Genomic DNA, 22,058 nt, shown 5'->3' on the forward strand with positions numbered 1-22,058 from the left:
GTGCAGATCTGACATTGTTAGGATTTGAGTTTGTTCACTTGGTTATTGAGAAGGTTGAGTGGGCTCTCTCCAAAAGGATTTGTCGTCGGAGAATAAGGAAGTGAGGGCGGTGCTTGCTTCCGGCGCTGCGACAAAGAATGAGGAGAAAATACCGACAGCGAGAGGGGGCGAAGCTAAATTAGTTTGGGTTTAGGGTCCTTTGGTTTCTTTTTGCCTATTGTTTGAATTTGATGAGAATACACTGAATTAGAAAATCGAGTTTGGATGGTAGAAAGAAACCATAAAATTAGCACGATGGGACAGAACAGAGGAACACGATATCGACCTCAAATCCGGCCTGCAGAAGCAATGCTTTTAGTGGCAATTGTCTATAATCCAAACACAATGGCCAGTTGATGGGTTACTTATGTAAACATTGAATCCTTGAATACCTTTCGCAAGGTAGGGTGGTGAAAGCCATTTTTTCGGGGTTCTCTCCCAAAATAGCAGCCATTACATAATCGAAAAATACGATAGTAGAGTCGTCTATCGAACTCATTATGAACATTGAGGTGGATGAACCTGTTGTTGCTATTATTATTGGTGAATGGGATTATGTGAAGCCTTCTTAAGAAACATGCAATTAGTTGTTTCTTGAAACAACATTTCAACTGGGTAAGGTTTGTGTTTTGTGTTTGTCTTTGCTGCATAGCCCAAGAGTATGTGGATAACAAAATTGGGGCTAGGATATTTTTGGAAGAAGAGATGGTGGTGAAGTTAAAGTTGAAGATAAAGAGTAGGGATAATTTGAGAATTTTATTAAAAAGTCAACAAAAATTTAAGATTTGAGTATTTTTGTCATATGGAACCCATCTTTCATGGGTTTAATGTTAGTTTTCTTATTTGATGGGTACTTTTGTTAATGTTTACAAATTTTATGGGTACAAATGGTTATTTTTTCAAATTTTTATTAGAATTTTTAAGTTAGAAATGGTAGTGATAGTAGTGATTTAGAATTGTATTAAATTAGAATCTTTTTAAATTAGAAATGTTAGTGATAGGTGAATGTAGATTTTGTCAGAATTTGATTTCTATGGATATGGTTAGAGTAGCATATATAGTGGAAACACCATGATTAGATTTTGCATATATGTTATGATTGGATTTTAATATTTTAGGATAAGATTATCATCACTTTTGATGAAAAGGTACTTAATAAATTATAAGATTATGATTTTGGCTATTATTTATTTATTTTTCAACAGATCATGAATAGATTAAAATTCTTTTAATATAATTATTTGTTAATTATGTAAAGGTTATTATGAATTCTTAGTAAATAATTTTTTACTATTATGTAGCCGACCTGATGTATTACTAGCATTAAGAGACAGCATGGTATGTCCTTGAAAGAGTGGATCATACCATACCTATAGACTGCCGGAATATAACATCTTATGAGACTGCGACTATTAGTTTAGGTTGGATGAGCCGCTAGTTAGTGCTTTGTTGGAGAGATAATGTCCTGAGACGCATACGTTTTATATGCCATTTGGGAACTGCACCTAGGGGTGTTCAAAACCGATCCGGACCGAACTAAACTGACGAACCGAATTGAAAAAACCGAGAACCGAATTAACCAAAAACTAAAAAAACCGAAAAAAACCTATTTTGCTATTTTTTGTGCGGTTCGGTTCGATTTTCGATTTTGACTCTGAAAACCCTAACCGAACCGGTTCGAAAAAACCCTAAAAATGCCTAACCCCATCCCCCCAAACCCCCACCCCCCAAACGAACAAAGTTGCTGCCTGCTGCGCGAGTGTGAGAGCGTCCCCTTCCCCCCGGCTGTCCCTGACCCTAACCCCCCAAATCCCCAATCCCTAACCTGCAGCTGCGCTCTCTACTCTCTAGTCTCTACTACTCAGTCGCTCTCGCTCTCTCTTCTCCAAATCCCCAAAGCACGACGCCACCCACAGCACCACGCCGTCGCCCACGCACAGCACCACGCCGTCGCCGTTGAGACGCCACCACCCAGCGCCAGCAGTGTTTCTGGGTTCTCCCGCTCAGTGCCACTATCATCAGTTCAACCCACTCCCAGCACGGCAGAACCCTAACCGAGTCTCCCAGTCAGCCTTCCTCCCAAGTCAACATGGAGCCCGAGCCACCGATTCAGGTAATTTACTGTTTATTGGTGTTTAATGGTTGTTTATTGGTGGTTGTTTACTGTCAATATGGAGCCCGAGTCAATATGAACCATTTGCTATTTACTGGTGGTTGCTGTTTAGTGTTTATTGCTGTTTATGGTTGCTATTTATTGCTGTTTAATTTGAACCATTCCAAGTCAATATGGTTGCTGTTTATTGCTGTTTAATTTGCTGGTTATTGAATTATTGTTCAGTGTATTGTCCAAGTCAATATGGTTCTGTTCTTTCTAATTTGTTCTTGCAGCTTTGGTAATTTATGGTATTTTTTTTAATAGCAAATATGGAAGTGTATGGAACGGAATTAATGTTGTCATCTTTTCCTTTTTCATTAATTGTTGCATATCATGGCTCATTTAAATATAAAACTGTGGTATTGCTACATTGCTGAATACATATAGGTTGGTACTCATTGCTTTCATTTTTCATGTTTCTAAAATAATAATATTTCTTTTTGTTTGGTGTTGTTTGTGAGATCTTTAAAGGCATGCAATTCTCTTATTTATTTGATCTGCCTTTTCATAACAACTTTGATTACCTCACTTATGATATTATTTAGCATATATTGTCCAAATGTGTTTGATCTGATTTTCTTATATTAAAATAGGTCAAGAAAATGTGCCCAAATGACACTGATGCATCAAAGAAATTGAAGGAGTGTGAAAAAGCTGTTATGAAATTTAAACTTGAAGAAGCAATTGCTGTGCCAGAGCATCAAAGACGTCCAATAGCCGACTCCATAGATTTCCATTCTATAGGTACTATGTTAAATATGGCATCTTTTCTATGTTCCTCATCTATTCTATAGCTGTAGCAGTTATTCATTCGTAGGCATGAAAAAATTGGAGTTTGTTTTGATGCTAGATGTGGAGCCACAATATTCAGGAGCAAGAATAGATGGGGATGTTGTTACTTTGGATTTTGTGAAGAAAATGATGGATGATTTCAAGAATCAAAAGTGCTTACACAAACGGTACTTAAGCATAGGAGTTCATTAATAACTTTGAATTTCTTTAAGTGTTATCACTTACTAACTTTGCTTGTTTTGTCTTGGTTCTTGTATTAGTTATGCATTCCAGATTGTATTGCAAACCAGAGAAATGTTGAAAGCTTTGCCTTCTCTTGTTGATATAAATGATGGCAAACATTTTACTGTCTGTGGCAAACTTGTGTACCACATCTTTGTGCAGACAAAGAGTAGGACTCCAGAAAAGAATTTATGTACTTAGAGAATGATTAACTTGAAAAGAAAGTTAAGTTTCGTCAATGATTATTGATGTGGATTGTGTATTTGTGTTGTTACAGTAATGCCATTCAATGAATTAGTTTGGTTCTGTTCTTTCTAATTTGTTCTTGCAGCTTTTGGTAATTGATAATAGTATTGTAGTAATTTTTTTAAATTGATTGAAAAAATCAAACAAACCAAACCAAACCAAACAAACCAAACCAAACCAAACCAAACTGATTTTAATTGGTTTGGTTTGGTTCGGATGGCCTCGACAAAAAAACCGAACCAAACCGAACCGCAGTTTCATTAGACGATCGGATCGGATGACATTTCTCTCAAAAACCAAACCAAACCGCACCGCGAATACCCCTAACTGTACCGTTACATTACAAGACTTGGCGTACCAGCTAGACTGTCAGATTGATGGTGACTACGTGAGTGGATGCCTAATAGAACTTGAGATGTTTATTGAGGGTGGTTGATCTGCCTGAACTTGGCTCGAAGAGCTACTCGGTGTGTTACCTCCTGCGAACTACACTGACAAGTTCACTGTGAAGTGCAGTGGTTCCAAGAGACATTCAGTGAGCTTCCTCCAGATGTAAATGAGGAGACTGTGATGAGATATGTGAGGGCATACATTATGGTGCTATTATCAACTCAGCAGTTTGGTGACAAGTCTGGGACACGTCTACACATCCGATGACTGCCTTATGTAGCTAGGCTGGACAACATGGGAGATACAGTTGGGGGTCTGCCGCTCTTGCATGATTATATTAATACATGTGCCGTATTGCCAATAGAAATATTATTAAGTTGGCTGGTCCATTGTAGCTACTTCAGTCATGGATCTTTTAGCGGTTTCCTACTTTCAGGCTGTTGGGTTTGAGTATTTCATTGATTCTTGGCATTGAGGTACTTATGTTAAGTGTTTTATGTCGACTACTAGTTATTCTATATCTTGCTATTATTGACCTAATGTATCGGATGGCAGGTGGTCATGATATTAGCCATCTTCGAGCGAGAAAGAGCCCAGAGTTATGCAGTGGAGGCTGAGGCCAGACTTATTGCAGGATAGGGATGTGAGTATTACTATAGCTTCATTAATTGTGTGTTTTATTTATAGAACTTTTTTCTTTGATGTGTTTATTGTTAACTGATGGACTTTAAAATTATTTCCTTTTTACAGTTCACATGAATGCCTTATAGCGCAACCGATGTTGTTTAGATGGTGCATCTTGATATACTAGAGCCACGACATACGATGTTGTGGAGGGCAGTGATGGCATTGATATACTTTGTTGTTATAGAGTGGTATCAGGTGGACAGGGTGATACCACAACTTGGGGAGTATAACATCGATCTCATGCCGCCCTCGACATAGATTTCTTGATGTCGAAGGATGGGACACCCCCTGTGGGCAACTCATCCGAGTGTGTCCAGACTACCTGTAGAGTTCACATCGCTTTGGTATATTTAGATCCTCATTGATAGTAATTCGAATTCTAGTAGTCCTCAGATACCCTTCAGATGCATGCCTCTAACTGGGATTAGGGATGACTGTGGGACCATTGTATGGGGACAAAAATCTTCTGGGATCGGAGGATTGAATCCCATCTTGTAGATGTTGAACACCGTGCAAAGGCGATACACCTCGTGGACATAGGTTGTCCAATTCAGATGAGAGTATGCACAACAAGCAATGGCATGATAATATGGATAATGAAGTGCTTGGAAATATCCACAATCACAAATCTGATCCCTCAGTGACACTTAATAAGAGCTAATGAGAAGTTATCCGTCAGTGTCATCTCTACTACATTAAACTCAAAATTATCCCTATCATACGAGGTCACTATGAAACACCTTGATGCCTTCAAATTCGCCTCTATTGCTTTTATCAGAGCCTGATTAAACTATTATCCCATCCCTAATTATGCCTCAGCTTTTCTTTCTTTACGAACAAAGATCTCAACCAACTTCCTATAAGGGGACTTCTCCAAGGAACAAACTTGGAGGTTCCTTATGCATTTCAGGACAAAGTTAACATGCTAGAAGATATTAGTGGTCATATGCCCGAATCTACGACCATCGTCTCGATGCTGGATCTACTTCTCCTGTTAGCCTACTCACACATGGCCAGGTCTTCACTTTGGAAAATGTCAAACTAGTAGTCAAACTCAACCTCAGTCTTATCATAAGCATCATTCATGAGAAACCTCCTTGCATACTTATCCCTTGAAACTTAGAGAAAAATTTGTTGCAACATGCTAGATACAAAATGAACAATAAGCAGTAGGCATTAGCCATCTACCATAGGAGCCTCCAAAGAAGTCTTAATTCCATTGTGTCTGTCCGATATAACTAGAATATCCAGTTGAGGTGTGAGATACTACCAAAGGTGAGATAGAAAAAATGACCATGATCTGCCATTCCCACCCTCAACAAGTGTGAAAGCAATAGGAATGATATTAAATAAGCAATAGGAATGATATTAAATTCTTGTCTTGTGTAATCGTCACCATCAAGGTAGCCCCATATTTGTCGTACAAGTGGGTCCTATCAATACTAACTAGCATCTTACAATGCCTAAAAGCCTCGATGCTTGGTGAAAATGTTCAAAAAATCCCGCATGATAGAAATGTCCAACTCACACAGGACTCGTCTTTAGCACTACAATATTATCTGGCATTGTTGTCTGTACAGATAGAACCCATCTTGATAACTCATTGTATGACTATTCCCAATCCTCATAAATATGCACAACTGCCTTCTGCTAAGTCAACCAAACCTTTCAGTAACTCGGTCACATTCTGCTAGGGGTGGATGCGGATTGAATCAGATATGGCCAAAATCTCAATTTGATCTGCACTAAAATTATCGAATCGGATCCGATCCAATATCTGCAATTTTTAAACTTGGATCCGATCTCGATATACCTGCAAACTAGATAAATGTTTTAAAAAGCTTATTTTTATTAAAAAATATCAATAAAATCTCTTTTTTTCACTCTTTTAAACATGTTTATTCTTAAAATATTATTAAAATATTTTTTTAAATAATAAAAATAAAATAATACAACATGTAAGATAATTATTAGTTGAAATAAAACATAAAAATAATATTTACTTATTTATTTATTTTTGTGGAACTGCGGATATGCAGATATCTACATGAAATATGCAATCCGATCCTATTAGTGTACGAATCAGATCGAATCCGATTTGATAGCTTTGCAGATCGGATCGATATCCGCAACTTTCGAATCAGATTTGGATAAACACCTAGGATATGCGGATCAGATCCAATCCATGAACACCCCTACATTCTGCAATATCTTGATCAACACAGTTGCATCAGCTCTAACCATAGGAAAGATGAATCCACATATGACATGATAATCAAGCTTTATGTCGTCACTAGAAATCTTTGTGGTCAGACATGTATGAGGTCCATTATACCTTCTAACCTCCCAAACACCCTTTCACTAGTGACGAGTGATCCGAATCAACCAACTGCAACTTTTTTCAAACTCCTTCCACTTTCTATGGTGCTTGGTGTGATCTGACTCCAACACTCTATACTCAACCCCACGATGGATGCTATAAGTTTTGACACTTAACACAACTTCTTTTTTACTCTAAAACTATTGACCAACTTGAAACTCAGTTGGAGATGATGTATCTTGTGCATCTCTGCCCCTAAATCCGGATTTTACGTCTAAAAAATTCTATTGTGGCATGGTCTCCAGGTTTAAAGTTGAAAAGTGCAGTGGATATTACTGAGTTCCAGAACTCGATGATCCATCCTGACCAATTAGAATACTACTCCCTAGATCATTATCTCTATCCTCATCTATCATGACGGACTCCACATCATCGTTCTCCCGTAGTACATCTTCCATGGGATCTAGTTTTCCACCCCCTGAAGCCGGTATCATCCCAGGAGTAATAGTCATTGCAATCGCAAACTTACCAAAAGAATTATTATCACAAATTTCTCCATCAATGCAGTTAAGATCAATTGCGAAGGATGAAAAGGCCACCAACATTGCTTCGGGTGTAATTACAGGCACATATGAAGAGGCAACAGCAAGCATTGAACTTGAGGCTCCTAACATTGCTACAGGTTGAGGATTTCGATTCGATCCACCTGAACTAGCGACCACATCTCCAAACTTAGCCAACAATTCATGGGTTCTCACCTCGAAAAACTGGCAATGACAGTAGAACAAAACTTGCAAATCTTCATCACTGTCTGTTACAAAAGAGTCGTACTTTACACCATCTCGTAAAACAGAAATCAGAATCATATAAAATAATTTCTCCACTCGTTTGATGCCATGGACTCCCAGTTTCTGTATTATAGTATTTGACAGCTGAGCAAAATTCATAAAAGATTTGATAAAAACACTCATTGTATCTTTATTATTAAATTTTATTTCCTCGTATTTTTTTTAATCATCCTTTTGCATTGTACAAGAACTAAAAAATTATCATTGCTAGCCATTGTGAGTGTCACTCTGATCAAGAGCAAATGTTCTGGTTGTATTTATAGGAGATATCCGTACCTAAATTGAATTAACCAATTTTAATTTAAATTGAGTTACATATGCAAGTAAATCCAATAAGAGTGATTCAATTTACCTTTATTGCTATAAAACCCTATAAATAAAATTCACGTGTTTTGATTTAGTGTATAAAATGCTACTCCTCTAGTAAATCAAACTAGCCTATTTCAATTTACTATGATACATGCTAAATCGAGTTGATTTGATTCTATTTATGTGTAAATAGATAAATTAATTTACTCTGATTCAGTTTACATAGAGTTGTTTAAGATAGGCATGTAACCTATTTCTGTTTAGGACATCTGTGTAATTTAGACACCATTCATTTTATTCATGTGAATTATCCTAAATTTGTAGAGTGTTTTTGGTTTAGCGTTAAAAATACAAAAAGCATGTTCAATTTTCTTGAACACCAGAACTTTTTATTTGGCTAATTTTTTTCTAAACACAAACATAATATGTGTTTTAACTTCCGTTCACCAGAAGAAACAAATTGTAACTTTTGTGTTCAATTATTAAATTGAAGAAATAATTGAAAAAGTGTATTTTTTTTCTGCTAATTTTACCATTCAATCTCATTTGTAATAAGAAATATTAAAAATAATTATAAAATTTTTTGTATTTTTTATGACTATGCTTTACAAACAAATATTTTTTTATATTATTACTTTTAGTATTCTTTTTAAGTTTTGATTTTTTTATCAATTTTTTATTTCTTTTTCTTGTCCATAGTATGGATGTTTTTGTTTAAAGCTTTGTTTTTTATGTTCTTTGATGTATATTGTCATATTTTTTTTAATAGAATCTTTAATACTCATTATTCATATAAATTTTTTAATTATTTTTATTGATATATATTTTTTTATGGAACTTTGATTCTTTATTTTGCTTTGTATAATTTTCATTATGTGTTCTTAAATTAATATGTATTTTATTTATTATTATTATTTTTTTATAATATAATTATTGATTCTATTAAAAATATCAAATTAAATACAAAAAGAGTACTAAAGAGAATATTGAAAAATTATAATCAAAAGAGTATTAAATTTTAACAAATAAATTTAAATTCTTTTCAAAAAAATATAACCAAAGACGATTAAAAAAATATAGTTTTAGATAATATAAATTCATGTTTTTTTTTAATAATTTTTATCTAAATATTGAATAATGTAATGTCAACAACATTTATTTTATTATAATCTATTTTAATACAAAATTATCAAATGTAGATTAAATTAACACCAATTTATTTTTTATCAAAATCAAATTTATCAAATCAATTTAATACAAATTCTTATTTATAAACTTTAATCCAAACACACACTTAATAATATAAACAAAAATGCTATAAATACTTTTTAGAACACATACGAGTATATCTAATTCTTAATGGAGAGGACAACTGGAAAAGTAAAATTAAATGTGTCTGCTAGCTTCATCGCAATTCCTATGATATTTAATTATAGTGGCTTGGAATTGCAAAATGGGTATGCATTTTTTCAACTTGCACAACATTCACTATCTATATTTCTTTATTTACAAGTAATACTAAATTATTTTTGTAATACTCTAATCATGAGTTTGGTGATTAATTAATTTGGCCAAATTAGATCGGTTGGTATCACTTTAAGTTGTTAGAAATTCTTTTCTTCCGACCGAGCTTCCGTTGTAACGCCAAAAGAAATTTGTTTTTGAATTTAATTTGATTATTAAGTTTATACTCTGTCATGCGAATGTAAGGAAGAAAAAGAAATAAAAAGACAAATGGAAAACAAATTTTAGGTATTTTGTCTTATGGACAAAGGACAAAGTTGAACTGAATTGAACTCAAGTTAGTAAGTATATTATTGATTACTAGGTGGTAGGTTACCTTCCATGTCTTTTTGTGTGCATTTGAAACGATTATTAGATGAATTTGGTTAGGTCAAGGACTATTATATTTTTATACATACTACATAATGGTACATACTCTAGATCTTTTGTTTGTTTGTTCAATTGTTACACTGCATTTCTATTGATGTCCTATACAAATGGGACTTTCAACTCTTGCCAAATTAGCATATAATAATAATGTTTGAAGGAAGAACAGAAAAGAAAAATTAAAGGAGGTCATTATTTGTCGTGAGGTCAATTTGGTACCTTTTTAGTTTTTAGTGATTCCAAGGGAGCAATTCCCTTAGATGATTTATAGGGATGGTTTGAATTCAGCATGCAACTTGGAACACCACCTTTATTTATTTAAATTTTTTTTCCTTTGTATTATAGGTATATGTCACTTTCATTTTCATCATGTTATGACCGACATGATGGTCTGCTTAATCTTTGGGTAACGATGGCATGAATCATGGGATTAAAGCTAAGGCATTAACTATAGGTGGGGGAAGTAATCAACCATTTAATGATAATAATAAATCTAATTTCTCTATTATATATTACTAAAATCGAAGTTCTCAATTAATAGCATAGCTTTTTTTTTTTTTTTAAAACAAAAAGAGTTCAATATACTAAAGTGGAATAAACAGACTTAAATAATTATTTTAATAGCATAGCTGATATGATATATTTTTAAAAGTATATTTTAATTTATTTTACTTAATTTATTTAAATACATTAATTAATTAATCATATAGAAAAATTTATTTGAAAGATCCTCTGCGAAGACTTATTTATTCTTCCTTCTTTACATCAGAGATTTCCTGCAACAACTCCAATTTATCAGAGTAATCAGAATATCTTTTCTTATTTCACATGCTAGTGAATATACGTTGAAAAATCTCCACCTTCATTTGATGTATGTCCGGACTTTGGACACCTTATTTCTCTCCTTATTGAAATAAATTTTTATATCTTTGGAAAAAAAATTTAAATGAGATAAATATCTTTAATTTTCTTATTTCATATGCCAGTGAATATACGTCGGAAAATCTCCACTTCATTTGATGTATGTCCTGATTTTGAACACTTTATTTCTCTCTTTATTGAAATAGAATTTTATATCTTTGGAAAAAAATTTAAATGAAATAAATATCAAATTATTTAATATTACATTAATTATTTGATTTAATTAAAATAAATAAATTAATTTTATTTTAATTTGCGTTAATTTTTTTCTCTTATATATTTTTATTAATAATTTTAAAAGTGTCATGATTGATCATTTATTAAATTTAATTGAGATAAATATTAAATTATTTATTATTTTATTTAAAAATATTAACTACAGTTAATCAGTTATATTAATTTTTTGTTTTGACTGAAATAAATAAATTAATTTTATTTTAATATACATTAATTTTTTATCTTATGTATTTTGATTAATAATTTTTTTTAAATGTTATAATTTTTACATGATATATTTATAAGATATTTTTATTTATTTATATTATTTTATTGAGCCAAACAAGTATAATTATTTTATTATATCAATTATTTAATTTAATTAATTTAAATATATTTTATTTGATTCAATTTATTGTCACGTTAATATTTATGTCATTATTTACTAAAAATTTTCCTTTATTTTTTTATTTAATCTTAAATATTTTAATTTTAATTTTAATTTTAAATTTTTATTCACTATTTATATTTTTATATTTTAGTGTCAAATATGATATTTCTATAAATATTTTTTTACAATTTATTGTCTAATATAGTTATTTGTCAGTTATCAATTATATGATCATAAATATTTTTAAATTTATTAAAAAAACACAATTTCATTCGTTCTTATTTTATTTTACCTATTTTGTATTTCATAACTTATTCATTATAAAAAGATATATATATTAAAAGAGAAACTCATTTTTTTACTAATTTCTCTTCTATTAGTTAATATTTTTTTTCATATGATGTATTATTTTTACTCTTTACTTTTTTTATATACTATAAAATATTATTATTCTTTATTGTATAATTTTACTGCATATCAAACAAAATAAATGAATGTTTTCATTTGATTTGACAAATTTCGATTTTTATGAGAATTTTTTACTAAAATACAAATATTAAAAAAAGTGTATTAGGAATTTGAATTTGTTTATTTGATCTTTTACTTTGAAATATTCGAAAATATTAGAAATATTTTGCAAAGATTTAGAAAAATAAATAATTCTATTTATATGTTCATTCTTTTTTTTTTATTAACTGAAGCCTTTACAAAAGAGATAAAACCGATGAATAAATAACAAAACTTATTAAGAAAAAATATTTTATCTTTTATTCTTTTTTTAGAGAATATACACATCAATCTTTATGAATCATACCTTTCATTCCACTTCCAATTCCTATGTACTCTATCTCTTCTATTTCTTTTGTTTTGTTCTTATTTATTTAAGTTTTTATAATTATTATAAATTTTATTATTTTTATCCCGTATAAATTATTTTATCATAATTTTTCGTATGTTAAGTTTTCTCAATGTTTAAATTATATTTCTCAAATGCTTAATTTTATTTCTAATTTGGGAGGTCGAATGGTGAAAGAACAACGATAAAAGTTGTTGTACGTCTTCTTCTCCATCTTTTTGGCTTACCTCCCTTTTGTAGGGATTATAAGTTTATACACAATGGTGCTTATGTATAAAAGATAGTTACAAAATATATTCTATCTTTTCTCTTAGTAAAATTTTTATTATCTATCTTGAAATAGGTAAAAACATTGTAAATTACTTTTGACCAATAAATCTGTCATCGTTGTGACATGATATACTGCATTCAATTGCGTATTCCACTACAAGAAAAATGCTCAACACCGTCAGATTTAGTATCGCACGTTAGTGGCGGCTTTATTGGTGGATTAGGCATCAAATTTTTCAGGACAAATCATTACTGATAGATTTTAGTCTCTGTCAGTAAATTCACCGGTAATAATTGGAGGGAGAACGAAAAAAATAGGAGCAAAATTTAGCGTTGGATTTATTGGCAGATTTTTTCGCCGATAAACCCAAATAGTGGAACGCTGCATTTTGGTGGCCCACAATGCGTTACCATCAGATCTATCCACTGGTAAATTCAACGGTAAGCTCGTCTCTCTTTCTCTCTTCTCTCTACCTCCGGCAGCACTTTCGTCCATCCTTCCCACTGTCGGCCACCTACAATCTTCACAAAAGACTTCATGAACTCGCCTTCATCCTGTTTTGTTGCCTGAAACGGAGCTGCTCCCCCTGTTTCCTCTATCGTTGGTGTCCCTGTCGCTGCTACTCCCTCTGTCGTCGAAGCTGCGTCTTTCCTCCCTTCTCTAGGTAGGTGGTGGGAGGAAAAATGCCGGTTAAGAATTTCTGATAAAAATAGCATTGCAAGTACAGCCTTAACCGACGAAATTTCCACTATCAATTTAGAATGTGTCACAATTAATAATAAATAATAGGGAGTAGAATCTTGGGTCGTTTCCCTAAGAGTTGACACAGGATGCGGATTATTGGTTAGGATTTTTTTGAGTATTTTTTTTTGAAATTGGGAACGGAAAAATAAATGGCTAGGAATTAAAGCAATGAATAAATAACAAGAGGTGATATGTATTCAAAATAAAAGGCCTTGGTCAGGGAGAGAATTTGAGTTTCTATCCTTGTTGTCTTTCCCAAGTATAATAGTAAATGTTCATTGCTTCCACTTAGTTATCCTCTAGCAATTGAAAGAAAATCAAGTGGGTATCACTAACTCTAGCTAACAAGTCCTAGTTACTTCATGGAAAAGGGCTAGAGTTGGTGAGAATTGAGTTAGCCAGCAATTCCCAATTACAGATTAATACTTGAGTATCACAACTCAAGGGTTTCCAATTACTCAACCCCCAACCAAGTTGAGAGCTTTACTCTATTAACATGAATGCCATTTTCATAAATACATAATAGCTGTAAATAAAAGACATGATAATTATGAGAAATTAATTTAATCAAAATTGGCACTAACAATAATTAACAAGGATCAAACAAGCAATAAAAATAAACATAAAAAATAATTCAATACATTAATTAAATTAAGAGTGACAAGATCCAAACATGAATTCAATAATCAAATAGAAAAGAGTAAATAAGGAGATTAAAGAGGAAACGAGGAATAAGATGATGAAGAATGAAGGTAGCAGCAACTCTCTCTAGATCCAATTCCAAGCAAAACTAAGAACATCAAAAATCTTAGAGAAAAGTAGATGTTTCTCTTTCCAGAATTCAAAATTAAAACTCAAACTAAAGTAAAAAGTAAAGTGTGTTCAGTCTCAGCTCCATCCTTGACTCTAGTCTGCATTTTCGAACTTGAATCTGGGTCCAAATCAGTCTAGAAATCGCCCCCAGTGAGTTCTGTTAAGTGCAGCATGTGACGCTCTGTCACGCGTATACGTCGGCCACGCGTACGCGTCGCTGAACATTGCACCTGGCCATGCGTACGCGTCAATCACGCGTACGCTTTACTGAAAAACGCTCCTGATCACGCACACGCATCAGCCATGCGTGCGTGTCGCTCCTCGCTAAGTGTGAGAATATATCATAAAATAGTCGTTTATCAAAACCTACTCAATTCAGTCCAAAATATATCATAAAATAATCATTTATCAAATCTCCCCACACTTAAACATTAGCATGTCATCATGCTAGGCTTAAGAAAACCAAAAGAGTGAAGGGGAAAAGGTGAGACTTATGCAATGCAACCTATCTATATGAATGCAACTACATGCTAAAATGCTTCTACCTACTTGGTTAAAAGTAAATAAATTCTCCATGAACAAACATAATTAGATCCCACTAATTTAAATCTCAAAATAAAGTACAAGTAAACTTGCAAGAAGAAAGCTCATGAAAGTCGGGAACAAAGAATCGAGCATCGAATCCTCACTGGAAGTGTATACACTCTAATCACTCTAGTGTTTAAGGGTCGATTCTCTCGGTTCTCTACTAATCTTGCTTTCTAAGGCTTGCTCTTCTTCTACCAATCAACAAAATTTAATACACAAACACACATATCAAGAGGGCTTTTCAAGGATTGTAATGGGGTTAGGGTCAAGGTAGGAATGTGTTTGGTTAAGTGGACTAAAATCCGAATCCTTGATTAACCTAAACTTCCCACCTAACTTAGGACATTCCATATTATCACAATGCAAAGCCTAACCACCCATTAACTATTTTTCCACAAATCCATGCACCTTGATATCTTTTGAGTATAAATCATATGCATTAGTTCACTTATTAGGCTTGGGGCATTTTGTCCCCCCTTTTTATTTTTTTCTCTTTTTCTTTTCCTTTCCTTATTATTCATATTTTTTTTCTTTTTTTTCCCTCTTTTTTTTTTCTTTTTTTTAGTGAGTTAATGCATGTGATTAATGTACTGGATGCATGAACAAGTACCCAACTGTTTTCACATTTTCATATGAGAATATAAAATACCAAATTCCCTAACCAAGTAATTTCCAAATCCAAATTTCCCACACTTAGTTCATATGCACTCTCACTAGTCTAAGTTAACCAAGGATTCAAATTAGGGACATTTATTGTTTTCCGCTTAGAGTTAATGATGTGCTAAAATAAAGAATAAATGGGGTTAAATAGGCTCAATATTGGGTTACAAAGGGAAATGAGAGGGTAAAGCCATATGGATATGTGAGCTACATGTATGCATCAAACAATGAAAATATAGAATCAAGCAAGACATAGATCACAATTTTAGAGAGAACAACACACACCAAAAGAAAACATTGGTTGATAAGATGCAACCAATCAAATAGGTTCAAAATCTCACTGGATTTTGTGTGTTCGAGCTCTAAAACCATGTTCCAAAATAAAATCCTTCAAGCAAGTTCAAAAAGTTTTAATTCAAATTAGTGAAATGCTTTAAAGCAGTGTCTTGAAAAAGAAATTATCACTTCAACCAAGTAGTACCTAAATGCAAACAAATAACTACTCATACAAGTTATCCTATTTAACAAAAGAAAATTAAAATATTGGTGTTGAGAGAAAGTTGTTACCTTTGGGAGTCAGTTACCGACCTCCGCACACTTAATGCTTGGCACGGTCCTCTGTGCCATCAGTGATCCACAAGGTGGGTCAGGGATCGCCACTTCCAATATCTGGATTGCTCGCATCGCCATCAGCGAAAGTAGAGTCCGAGGTGTTGGGTTCCTCCAGAGGTGGGTTAGAACACCCAATGAGCTCCTTCAAGTAGTCATAGTGGCGCTTGTTTCGTCGCTCCATCTGCTCAACTCTCCGGCCTTGCCAGTCTACCTTCTCGATGAGCTCAAGTAACAACTGGTGGGTGGATAATGGTGGTGCATGTGGTGTCGATGATGGTGGTGCAGAGGATGAAGGGGCATCGAAGGACGGGTCTTCATTCCGGATCACAGGTGGCATTAGAGGCCTGATATATTTCCCATTTGGGATATATTCGTCATCCCTAGAAATCCTGGTCTTCACATCCCCAGCCCGAGATGAAACTCCTGTTGCAGACATCAAGTCTGTGACTAATACGGGAAAAGGTAGGTTGCCCGCTATCTGCACCCAGCCCATAGCTTGTCGGATCAGTCGTGGCAAGTTGAGAGGTTTCTCTGTGATGATGCACCAGACAAGAACGGCCATGTCGGCAGTAAATGTGGACTCATGAGTGCTCGAAAATATGTAGTGGGACATGATTTGTACTCACACTCGAGCCTCTATAGTAAGGTCTTGGGTGGAGATGCTCTTGGGTCTAGTCCGGTATTGCCCATAGTTCCATTTGCTTCCGAGTCGGGCGATGACTCTGTGGACGAGGTTCCAGTCAAATTGGAATTTCTGGTGCTCAAGCTGTGCCTCTTGATAGGTATCCATCCCATCCAGACTAGGTAAAAGATCAAGTACTTTCTGAATGGCACCTTCTGAGATAGGGACTTGCTTTTGGCACACAAAGACTGACTGAAGGGTAGGTGAGTGATAGTTGGCGTAGAATTCAACAACCCAAGAGAGATTAGCTTCTCGCGGTTGCCTCTTTAAGAATCCCCACTGTCTCCTTTCAATGTGGGGCACCACAAATTCAATGAACTGCTCTAGAAGAATGAGGAGGTGCTCATTGTGGTAGTTCCTTTCTACTAAGACGGCGAACATCTTCTCACAATAGCGGTTAGTGAATCGTGCAGAGTCCCGTGCAGGAAATTCCTTCTCCGCTTCATCATCTCGGATGGTCCTCTTCACCCGCTTAGTAAGTGGCTTGACCTTTGAGGATGGTTGCGCCTTAACCGGTGCTCTTTTAGTTCTCTTCTTTGCCGGTGTCTTGACAGAAGCCTTCTCTTTTCCTCTCTTGATGGTCATCCTGAAAAAGGAAGAAAAAGAAGGAATATTAAACTGAGAAAAATAAACACCGGAAGTCAGAGAGCTCGTGCGATAATGAATGCCAGAGAAAAAGAAAGTGTCTTAAATACATGGTAGCTACAACATGCAAGTAAGACATCAATTAAAATCATGAAGGCATATCACTAACAACTAGATGCAAGAGGGAAAAAAGCATGCAAGTAACAAGTATGAGAAGAATAGCTCAAGCATCAATATTAAAAACAAGAAGTAAGGTCATCAATCCAAGTGTATAGTAGACCCAAAATAGACTGCAATTGTCAAAGCACACCTCATAATACAAACATGTTAAGAAATATCAAAACAATCCACCAAATAAAATTCCAACACCAAAATAAAAATGCAAGAGGAGAAAAGAAGTAAAAAGAAATTACAAATAACAAAATTAATATGCAAAAAATAATTAAAATATTTGAATGTAAGAAAAAGAAGAATTAAAGAGTAGAAAAAAGTAAGAAAAAGAAACCTTGAAAGGAAGATGAAAAGAGGGAGATAAATGAGAGTATGAAGGAGAGAAGAGGGGTAGGAAGAGAAAAAAAAGGAAAGAAAATTGTGGCTGCCGGAGTTGGCGGTCTGACGGTGGTGGTGGAGGGCGGAGAAGAAGAAAGAAGTCAGAAGGAAGGAAGAAGAGAGAAGAATTAGGATTAGAAAAAGAAAAGAGGGATTAAAGAAGAAGGGGGTCTGGGCGGCGTGCTGATTCAATTGGATTTGTGCTGTGACGCGTACGTGTTGCTCATGCGTACGCGTGGGTAAGCAGAAATCTCAGTGACGCGTAAGCATCGATCACGCGTACACGTGACTATTCGTCGTGCCAGACGCACAGTTTCAGCATAGTACCGGTACAACTCTCAGGTTTTTGTACGAGAGTGCGCCAAATTGTCATACGACGCGTGCGCGTCGCTCACGTACACGCGTGAGATTATGAAATTGCTGGTGACGCGTACGCGTAGGGCACGCGTACACGTGGGGTAGGTTGTGCACCAGGCACCCCACCAGCACAGTTCCAGCTCAACTCTCGGGAAAATGTGCCAGAAAGCGCCAGCGTCCCTACGACGTGTGCACGCATCGATGACGCGTAAGCGTGGGATGCTCTCTCTATTTTTTTAATATCTCAGAACAGAAGGAAAACATGCTGATTTGAAAATTAACAAAGACAAATAATGAAACAAACATAAGAAAATAAATAAAATAGAACTATAAAAAGGAAGATCATACCATGGTGGGTTGCCTCCCACCTAGCACTTTTCTTTAACGTCCTTAAGTTGGATGATTCATAGGCTCAGTCCTCTTCCTTTGCTGGATCTTTCAAGAGGAAGATCTCCAGCTCCTTGTTGTTCTTCACTTTCGCACCATGATACAGCTTTAAATGGTGGCCATTGACTTTGAAGAAGGCAAGGCTTGAAGGGTGACTTAGGTGGACAACTCCATACGGTTCTACCTTCTCCACCATGTAGGGGCCATCCCATCTTGACCCTAGTTTGCCCGGCATTAACCTCAACCGTGAGTTGTAGAGAAGGACTTGATCCCCAGTTCTAAACTCTCTTCTTTTGATATTCTTGTCATGTACCGCTTTCACCTTTTCTTTATAGAGCATTGAGTTTTCATATGCTTCTAGCCGAAGGCACTCCAATTCCTCCAGTTGTAATTTTCTTTCAATTCCTGCTCCTCCCAATCCTGAGTTGCATTCCTTCACATCCCAGTAAGCCTTGTGTTTCACCTCTACCAGAAGGTGACAAGTCTTTCCGTAGACTAGGCGGAACTGACTCATTCTGATGGATGTCTTGTAAGCTGTCCGATAAGCCCATAGCGCATCTCCAAGCCTAGAGCTCCAGTCCCTTCTATGAGGTTTAACAATCTTCTCCAGTATGCGCTTGATCTCTCTATCAGACACCTCGGCTTGGCCATTCGTTTGTGGATGGTAGGCCGTCGCCACCTTGTGAATGATGCCATGTTTCTTCATCAAACATGTCAATCTTCTGTTACAAAAATGAGAGCCTTGATCACTCACGATTGCTCATGGTGATCCAAAGTGACAAATAATATTATTCCTAACAAAAGAAACAACCATGTTAGCATCATCAATACGGGTAGGAATTGCTTCTACCCACTTAGAAATATAGTCAACAGCTAACAGAATATATAAGAAACCATTCGAGTTTGGAAATGAACCCATGAAGTCAATACCCCAAACATAAAAAATTTCACAAAATAACATGAGTTGTTGGGGCATCTCATCCCTCTTGGATATATTTCCAAACCTTTGGCATTGGTGGCAAGAGTCACAGAAAATATTAGCATCCTTAAAAAGTGTGGGCCACCAAAATTCGCAGTCTAAAATTTTTCTTACAGTTCTTTGAGGACCAAAGTATCCACCACTCTCAGAAGAGTGGCATGCCTCTAAAATAGACTAGATTTCGGATTGTAGAACACACCTTCTGATTATTTGGTCAGCACCACATCTCCATAAATATGGGTCATCCCATATGTAATACTTGGACTCGCTCTTAAGCTTGTCCTTTTGATGCTTAGAAAAATTTGGAGGAAAGGTGTGACTAACCAAATAATTAACTATGGGTGCATACCAAGGAACCACCTCAGATATTTCTTACAAGCTATCAAGTGAAAATGCATCATTGATAGGAGTGGGGTCACTTTTAATATGTTCTAGGTGACTTAAGTGGTCTGCCACCAAATTTTGGGAACCACTCCTATCTTTGATCTCTAAATCAAACTCTTGAAATAACAATATCCAATGGATTAAGCTTGGTTTAAACTCTTTCTTAGCTAGCAAATATTTCAAAGCCGCATGGTCTGAATATACTACCACTTTGGTTCCAAGTAAATAAGCCCGGAATTTATCCAAAACAAAAACAATGGCTAAAACTTCCTTTTCAGTAGTAGTATAATTAGACTGGGTACCATCTAAAGTTTTAGAAGCATAAGCAATAATATAAGGATCCTTACCTTCGCGCTGAGTCAGCGCCGCTCCTACCGCATAGTTAGAAGTGTCGCACATGATCTCGAACGGCCTACTCCAGTCAGGCCCTCTCACAATCAGAGCTTAGGTCAAGGCAATCTTCAGCTTGTCAAATGCTTCCATGCAGTCTTCACTCAAGTCAAACTCTACATCTTTCTGCAAAGGACGGAAAAGGGATAGTGCAACCTTACTGAAGTCCTTGATAAAACGCCGGTAGAAACCTGCATGACCAAGAAAAGAACAGACTTTCCTCACAGAGGAGGGGTATGGTAAACCAGAAATAACATCAACCTTTGCAGGATCAATAGATATACCAGTATTAGAAACAACATGGCCTACAATAATACCTTACTTTACCATAAAATGACATCTTTTAAAATTAAGCACAAGGTTTGAACTAGCACATCTTTCTAATACTCTAGCAAGATTATCAAAACAAAGATAAAAGGAATCACCATAGACACTAAAGTCATCCATAAATACTTCCATACAGTGCTCAAGAAGATCCGAGAAGATACTCATCAAGCATATTTGAAACATAGCCGGTGCATTACATAAACCAAAAGGCATTCTTTTATATGCATACGTTCCAAAGGGGCATGTAAAAGTAGTTTTCTCTTGATCTTCTGGAGCAATATGGATCTAAAAATAACCAGTATAACCATCTAAGAAGTAATAGTGTGATTTACCTGACAGGCGATCAAGCATTTGATTGATGAAAGGTAGTGGATAGTGATCCTTGCGAGTGGCCAAGTTCAAGCGCCTGTAGTCAATGCACACTCTCCAGGAATTCTACACCCTTGTAGCCATGAGTTCTCCATTCTCATTCTTCACTATTGTGATGCCGGACTTCTTCGGAACACTTGTACTGGACTAACCCACTCACTATCCGAGATTGGATAGATAATGTCGGTTTCAAGCAGTCGGGTCACTTCCTTCTTCACAACTTCCAGAATTGTAGGGTTCAACCGCCTTTGAGGTTGACGGATAGGCTTGGGTCCCTCCTCCAAAAAAATGTGGTGCTCACAAACTTGAGGGCTTATACCAACTATGTCCGCCAAACTCCACCCAATAGCTTTCTTGTTTCTTCTCAGTACATTAAGCAGTCGTTCCTCCTGTTAGGAAGTAAGCTCTTTTGCAATGATCACTGGGAGCTTTTGATTGTCTTCAAGATAAGCATACTTTAGGTGAGGTGGAAGGGGCTTCAACTCCATGTTCAGCTCATGGCTTGGCACTTGATCATCCAGGACCACTGGAGATGGCAAGGTGTCTTTAGTATGCTCAGGGGACTTCCCCACACTTGCACCTTGAACCTTAAACCATGTTCTTCTTATCAATTGTCTCTTGGTGAACTTCGGCCACTGTTTTATCAATAATACTACACTGGAAGATAGAGTGGTCTTCCGGTGGATGCCTCATAGCATCATCAAGGTTGAAACTCACTGCTCTTCTATCTATCTCAAAGGAATATCTACCCAAGAAGGCATCCAATTTAAACCGAGAAGTCTTCAAAAATGGCCTTTCAAGCAAGATAGATATTGGTCTTCCTGAGTCATTAGGGGGCATCTCTAGAATGTAGAAATCAATAGAAAAAATCAACCCCTTAATGCTCATCAAGACGTCTTCCGCTATGCCAACCACTGAGATTATGCTTCTATCTGCCAACACAAAACGGGCTGCCGACCTTCTCAATGGTGGAAGCTTCAAAGCATCATATACAGATAATGGTATAATGCTAATACATGCACATAAGTCACACATGCAATCAACAAACTGTACACCACCTATAGTGCAAGTAACCATAC

The 22,058-nt window shown here is 35.4% G+C and overlaps 1 protein-coding gene across 1 annotated transcript; it reads left to right on the forward strand.

The window, feature by feature from the left end:
- The first annotated feature begins 2,471 nt into the window (after positions 1–2,471).
- LOC112735908 (serine/threonine-protein phosphatase 5-like) lies at positions 2,472–3,519 on the forward strand. The gene is made up of 3 exons (XM_072213393.1): positions 2,472–2,938; positions 3,045–3,153; positions 3,247–3,519. The coding sequence occupies exons 1-3, from the start codon at positions 2,797–2,799 to the stop codon at positions 3,407–3,409; spliced, it is 414 nt and encodes a 137-aa protein (XP_072069494.1). The 5' UTR covers positions 2,472–2,796; the 3' UTR covers positions 3,410–3,519.
- The last annotated feature ends 18,539 nt before the right edge of the window (positions 3,520–22,058 follow it).

Source organism: Arachis hypogaea, chromosome 13 (assembly GCF_003086295.3).
Source record: "Arachis hypogaea cultivar Tifrunner chromosome 13, arahy.Tifrunner.gnm2.J5K5, whole genome shotgun sequence".
Classification (NCBI taxonomy): domain Eukaryota; kingdom Viridiplantae; phylum Streptophyta; class Magnoliopsida; order Fabales; family Fabaceae; genus Arachis; species Arachis hypogaea.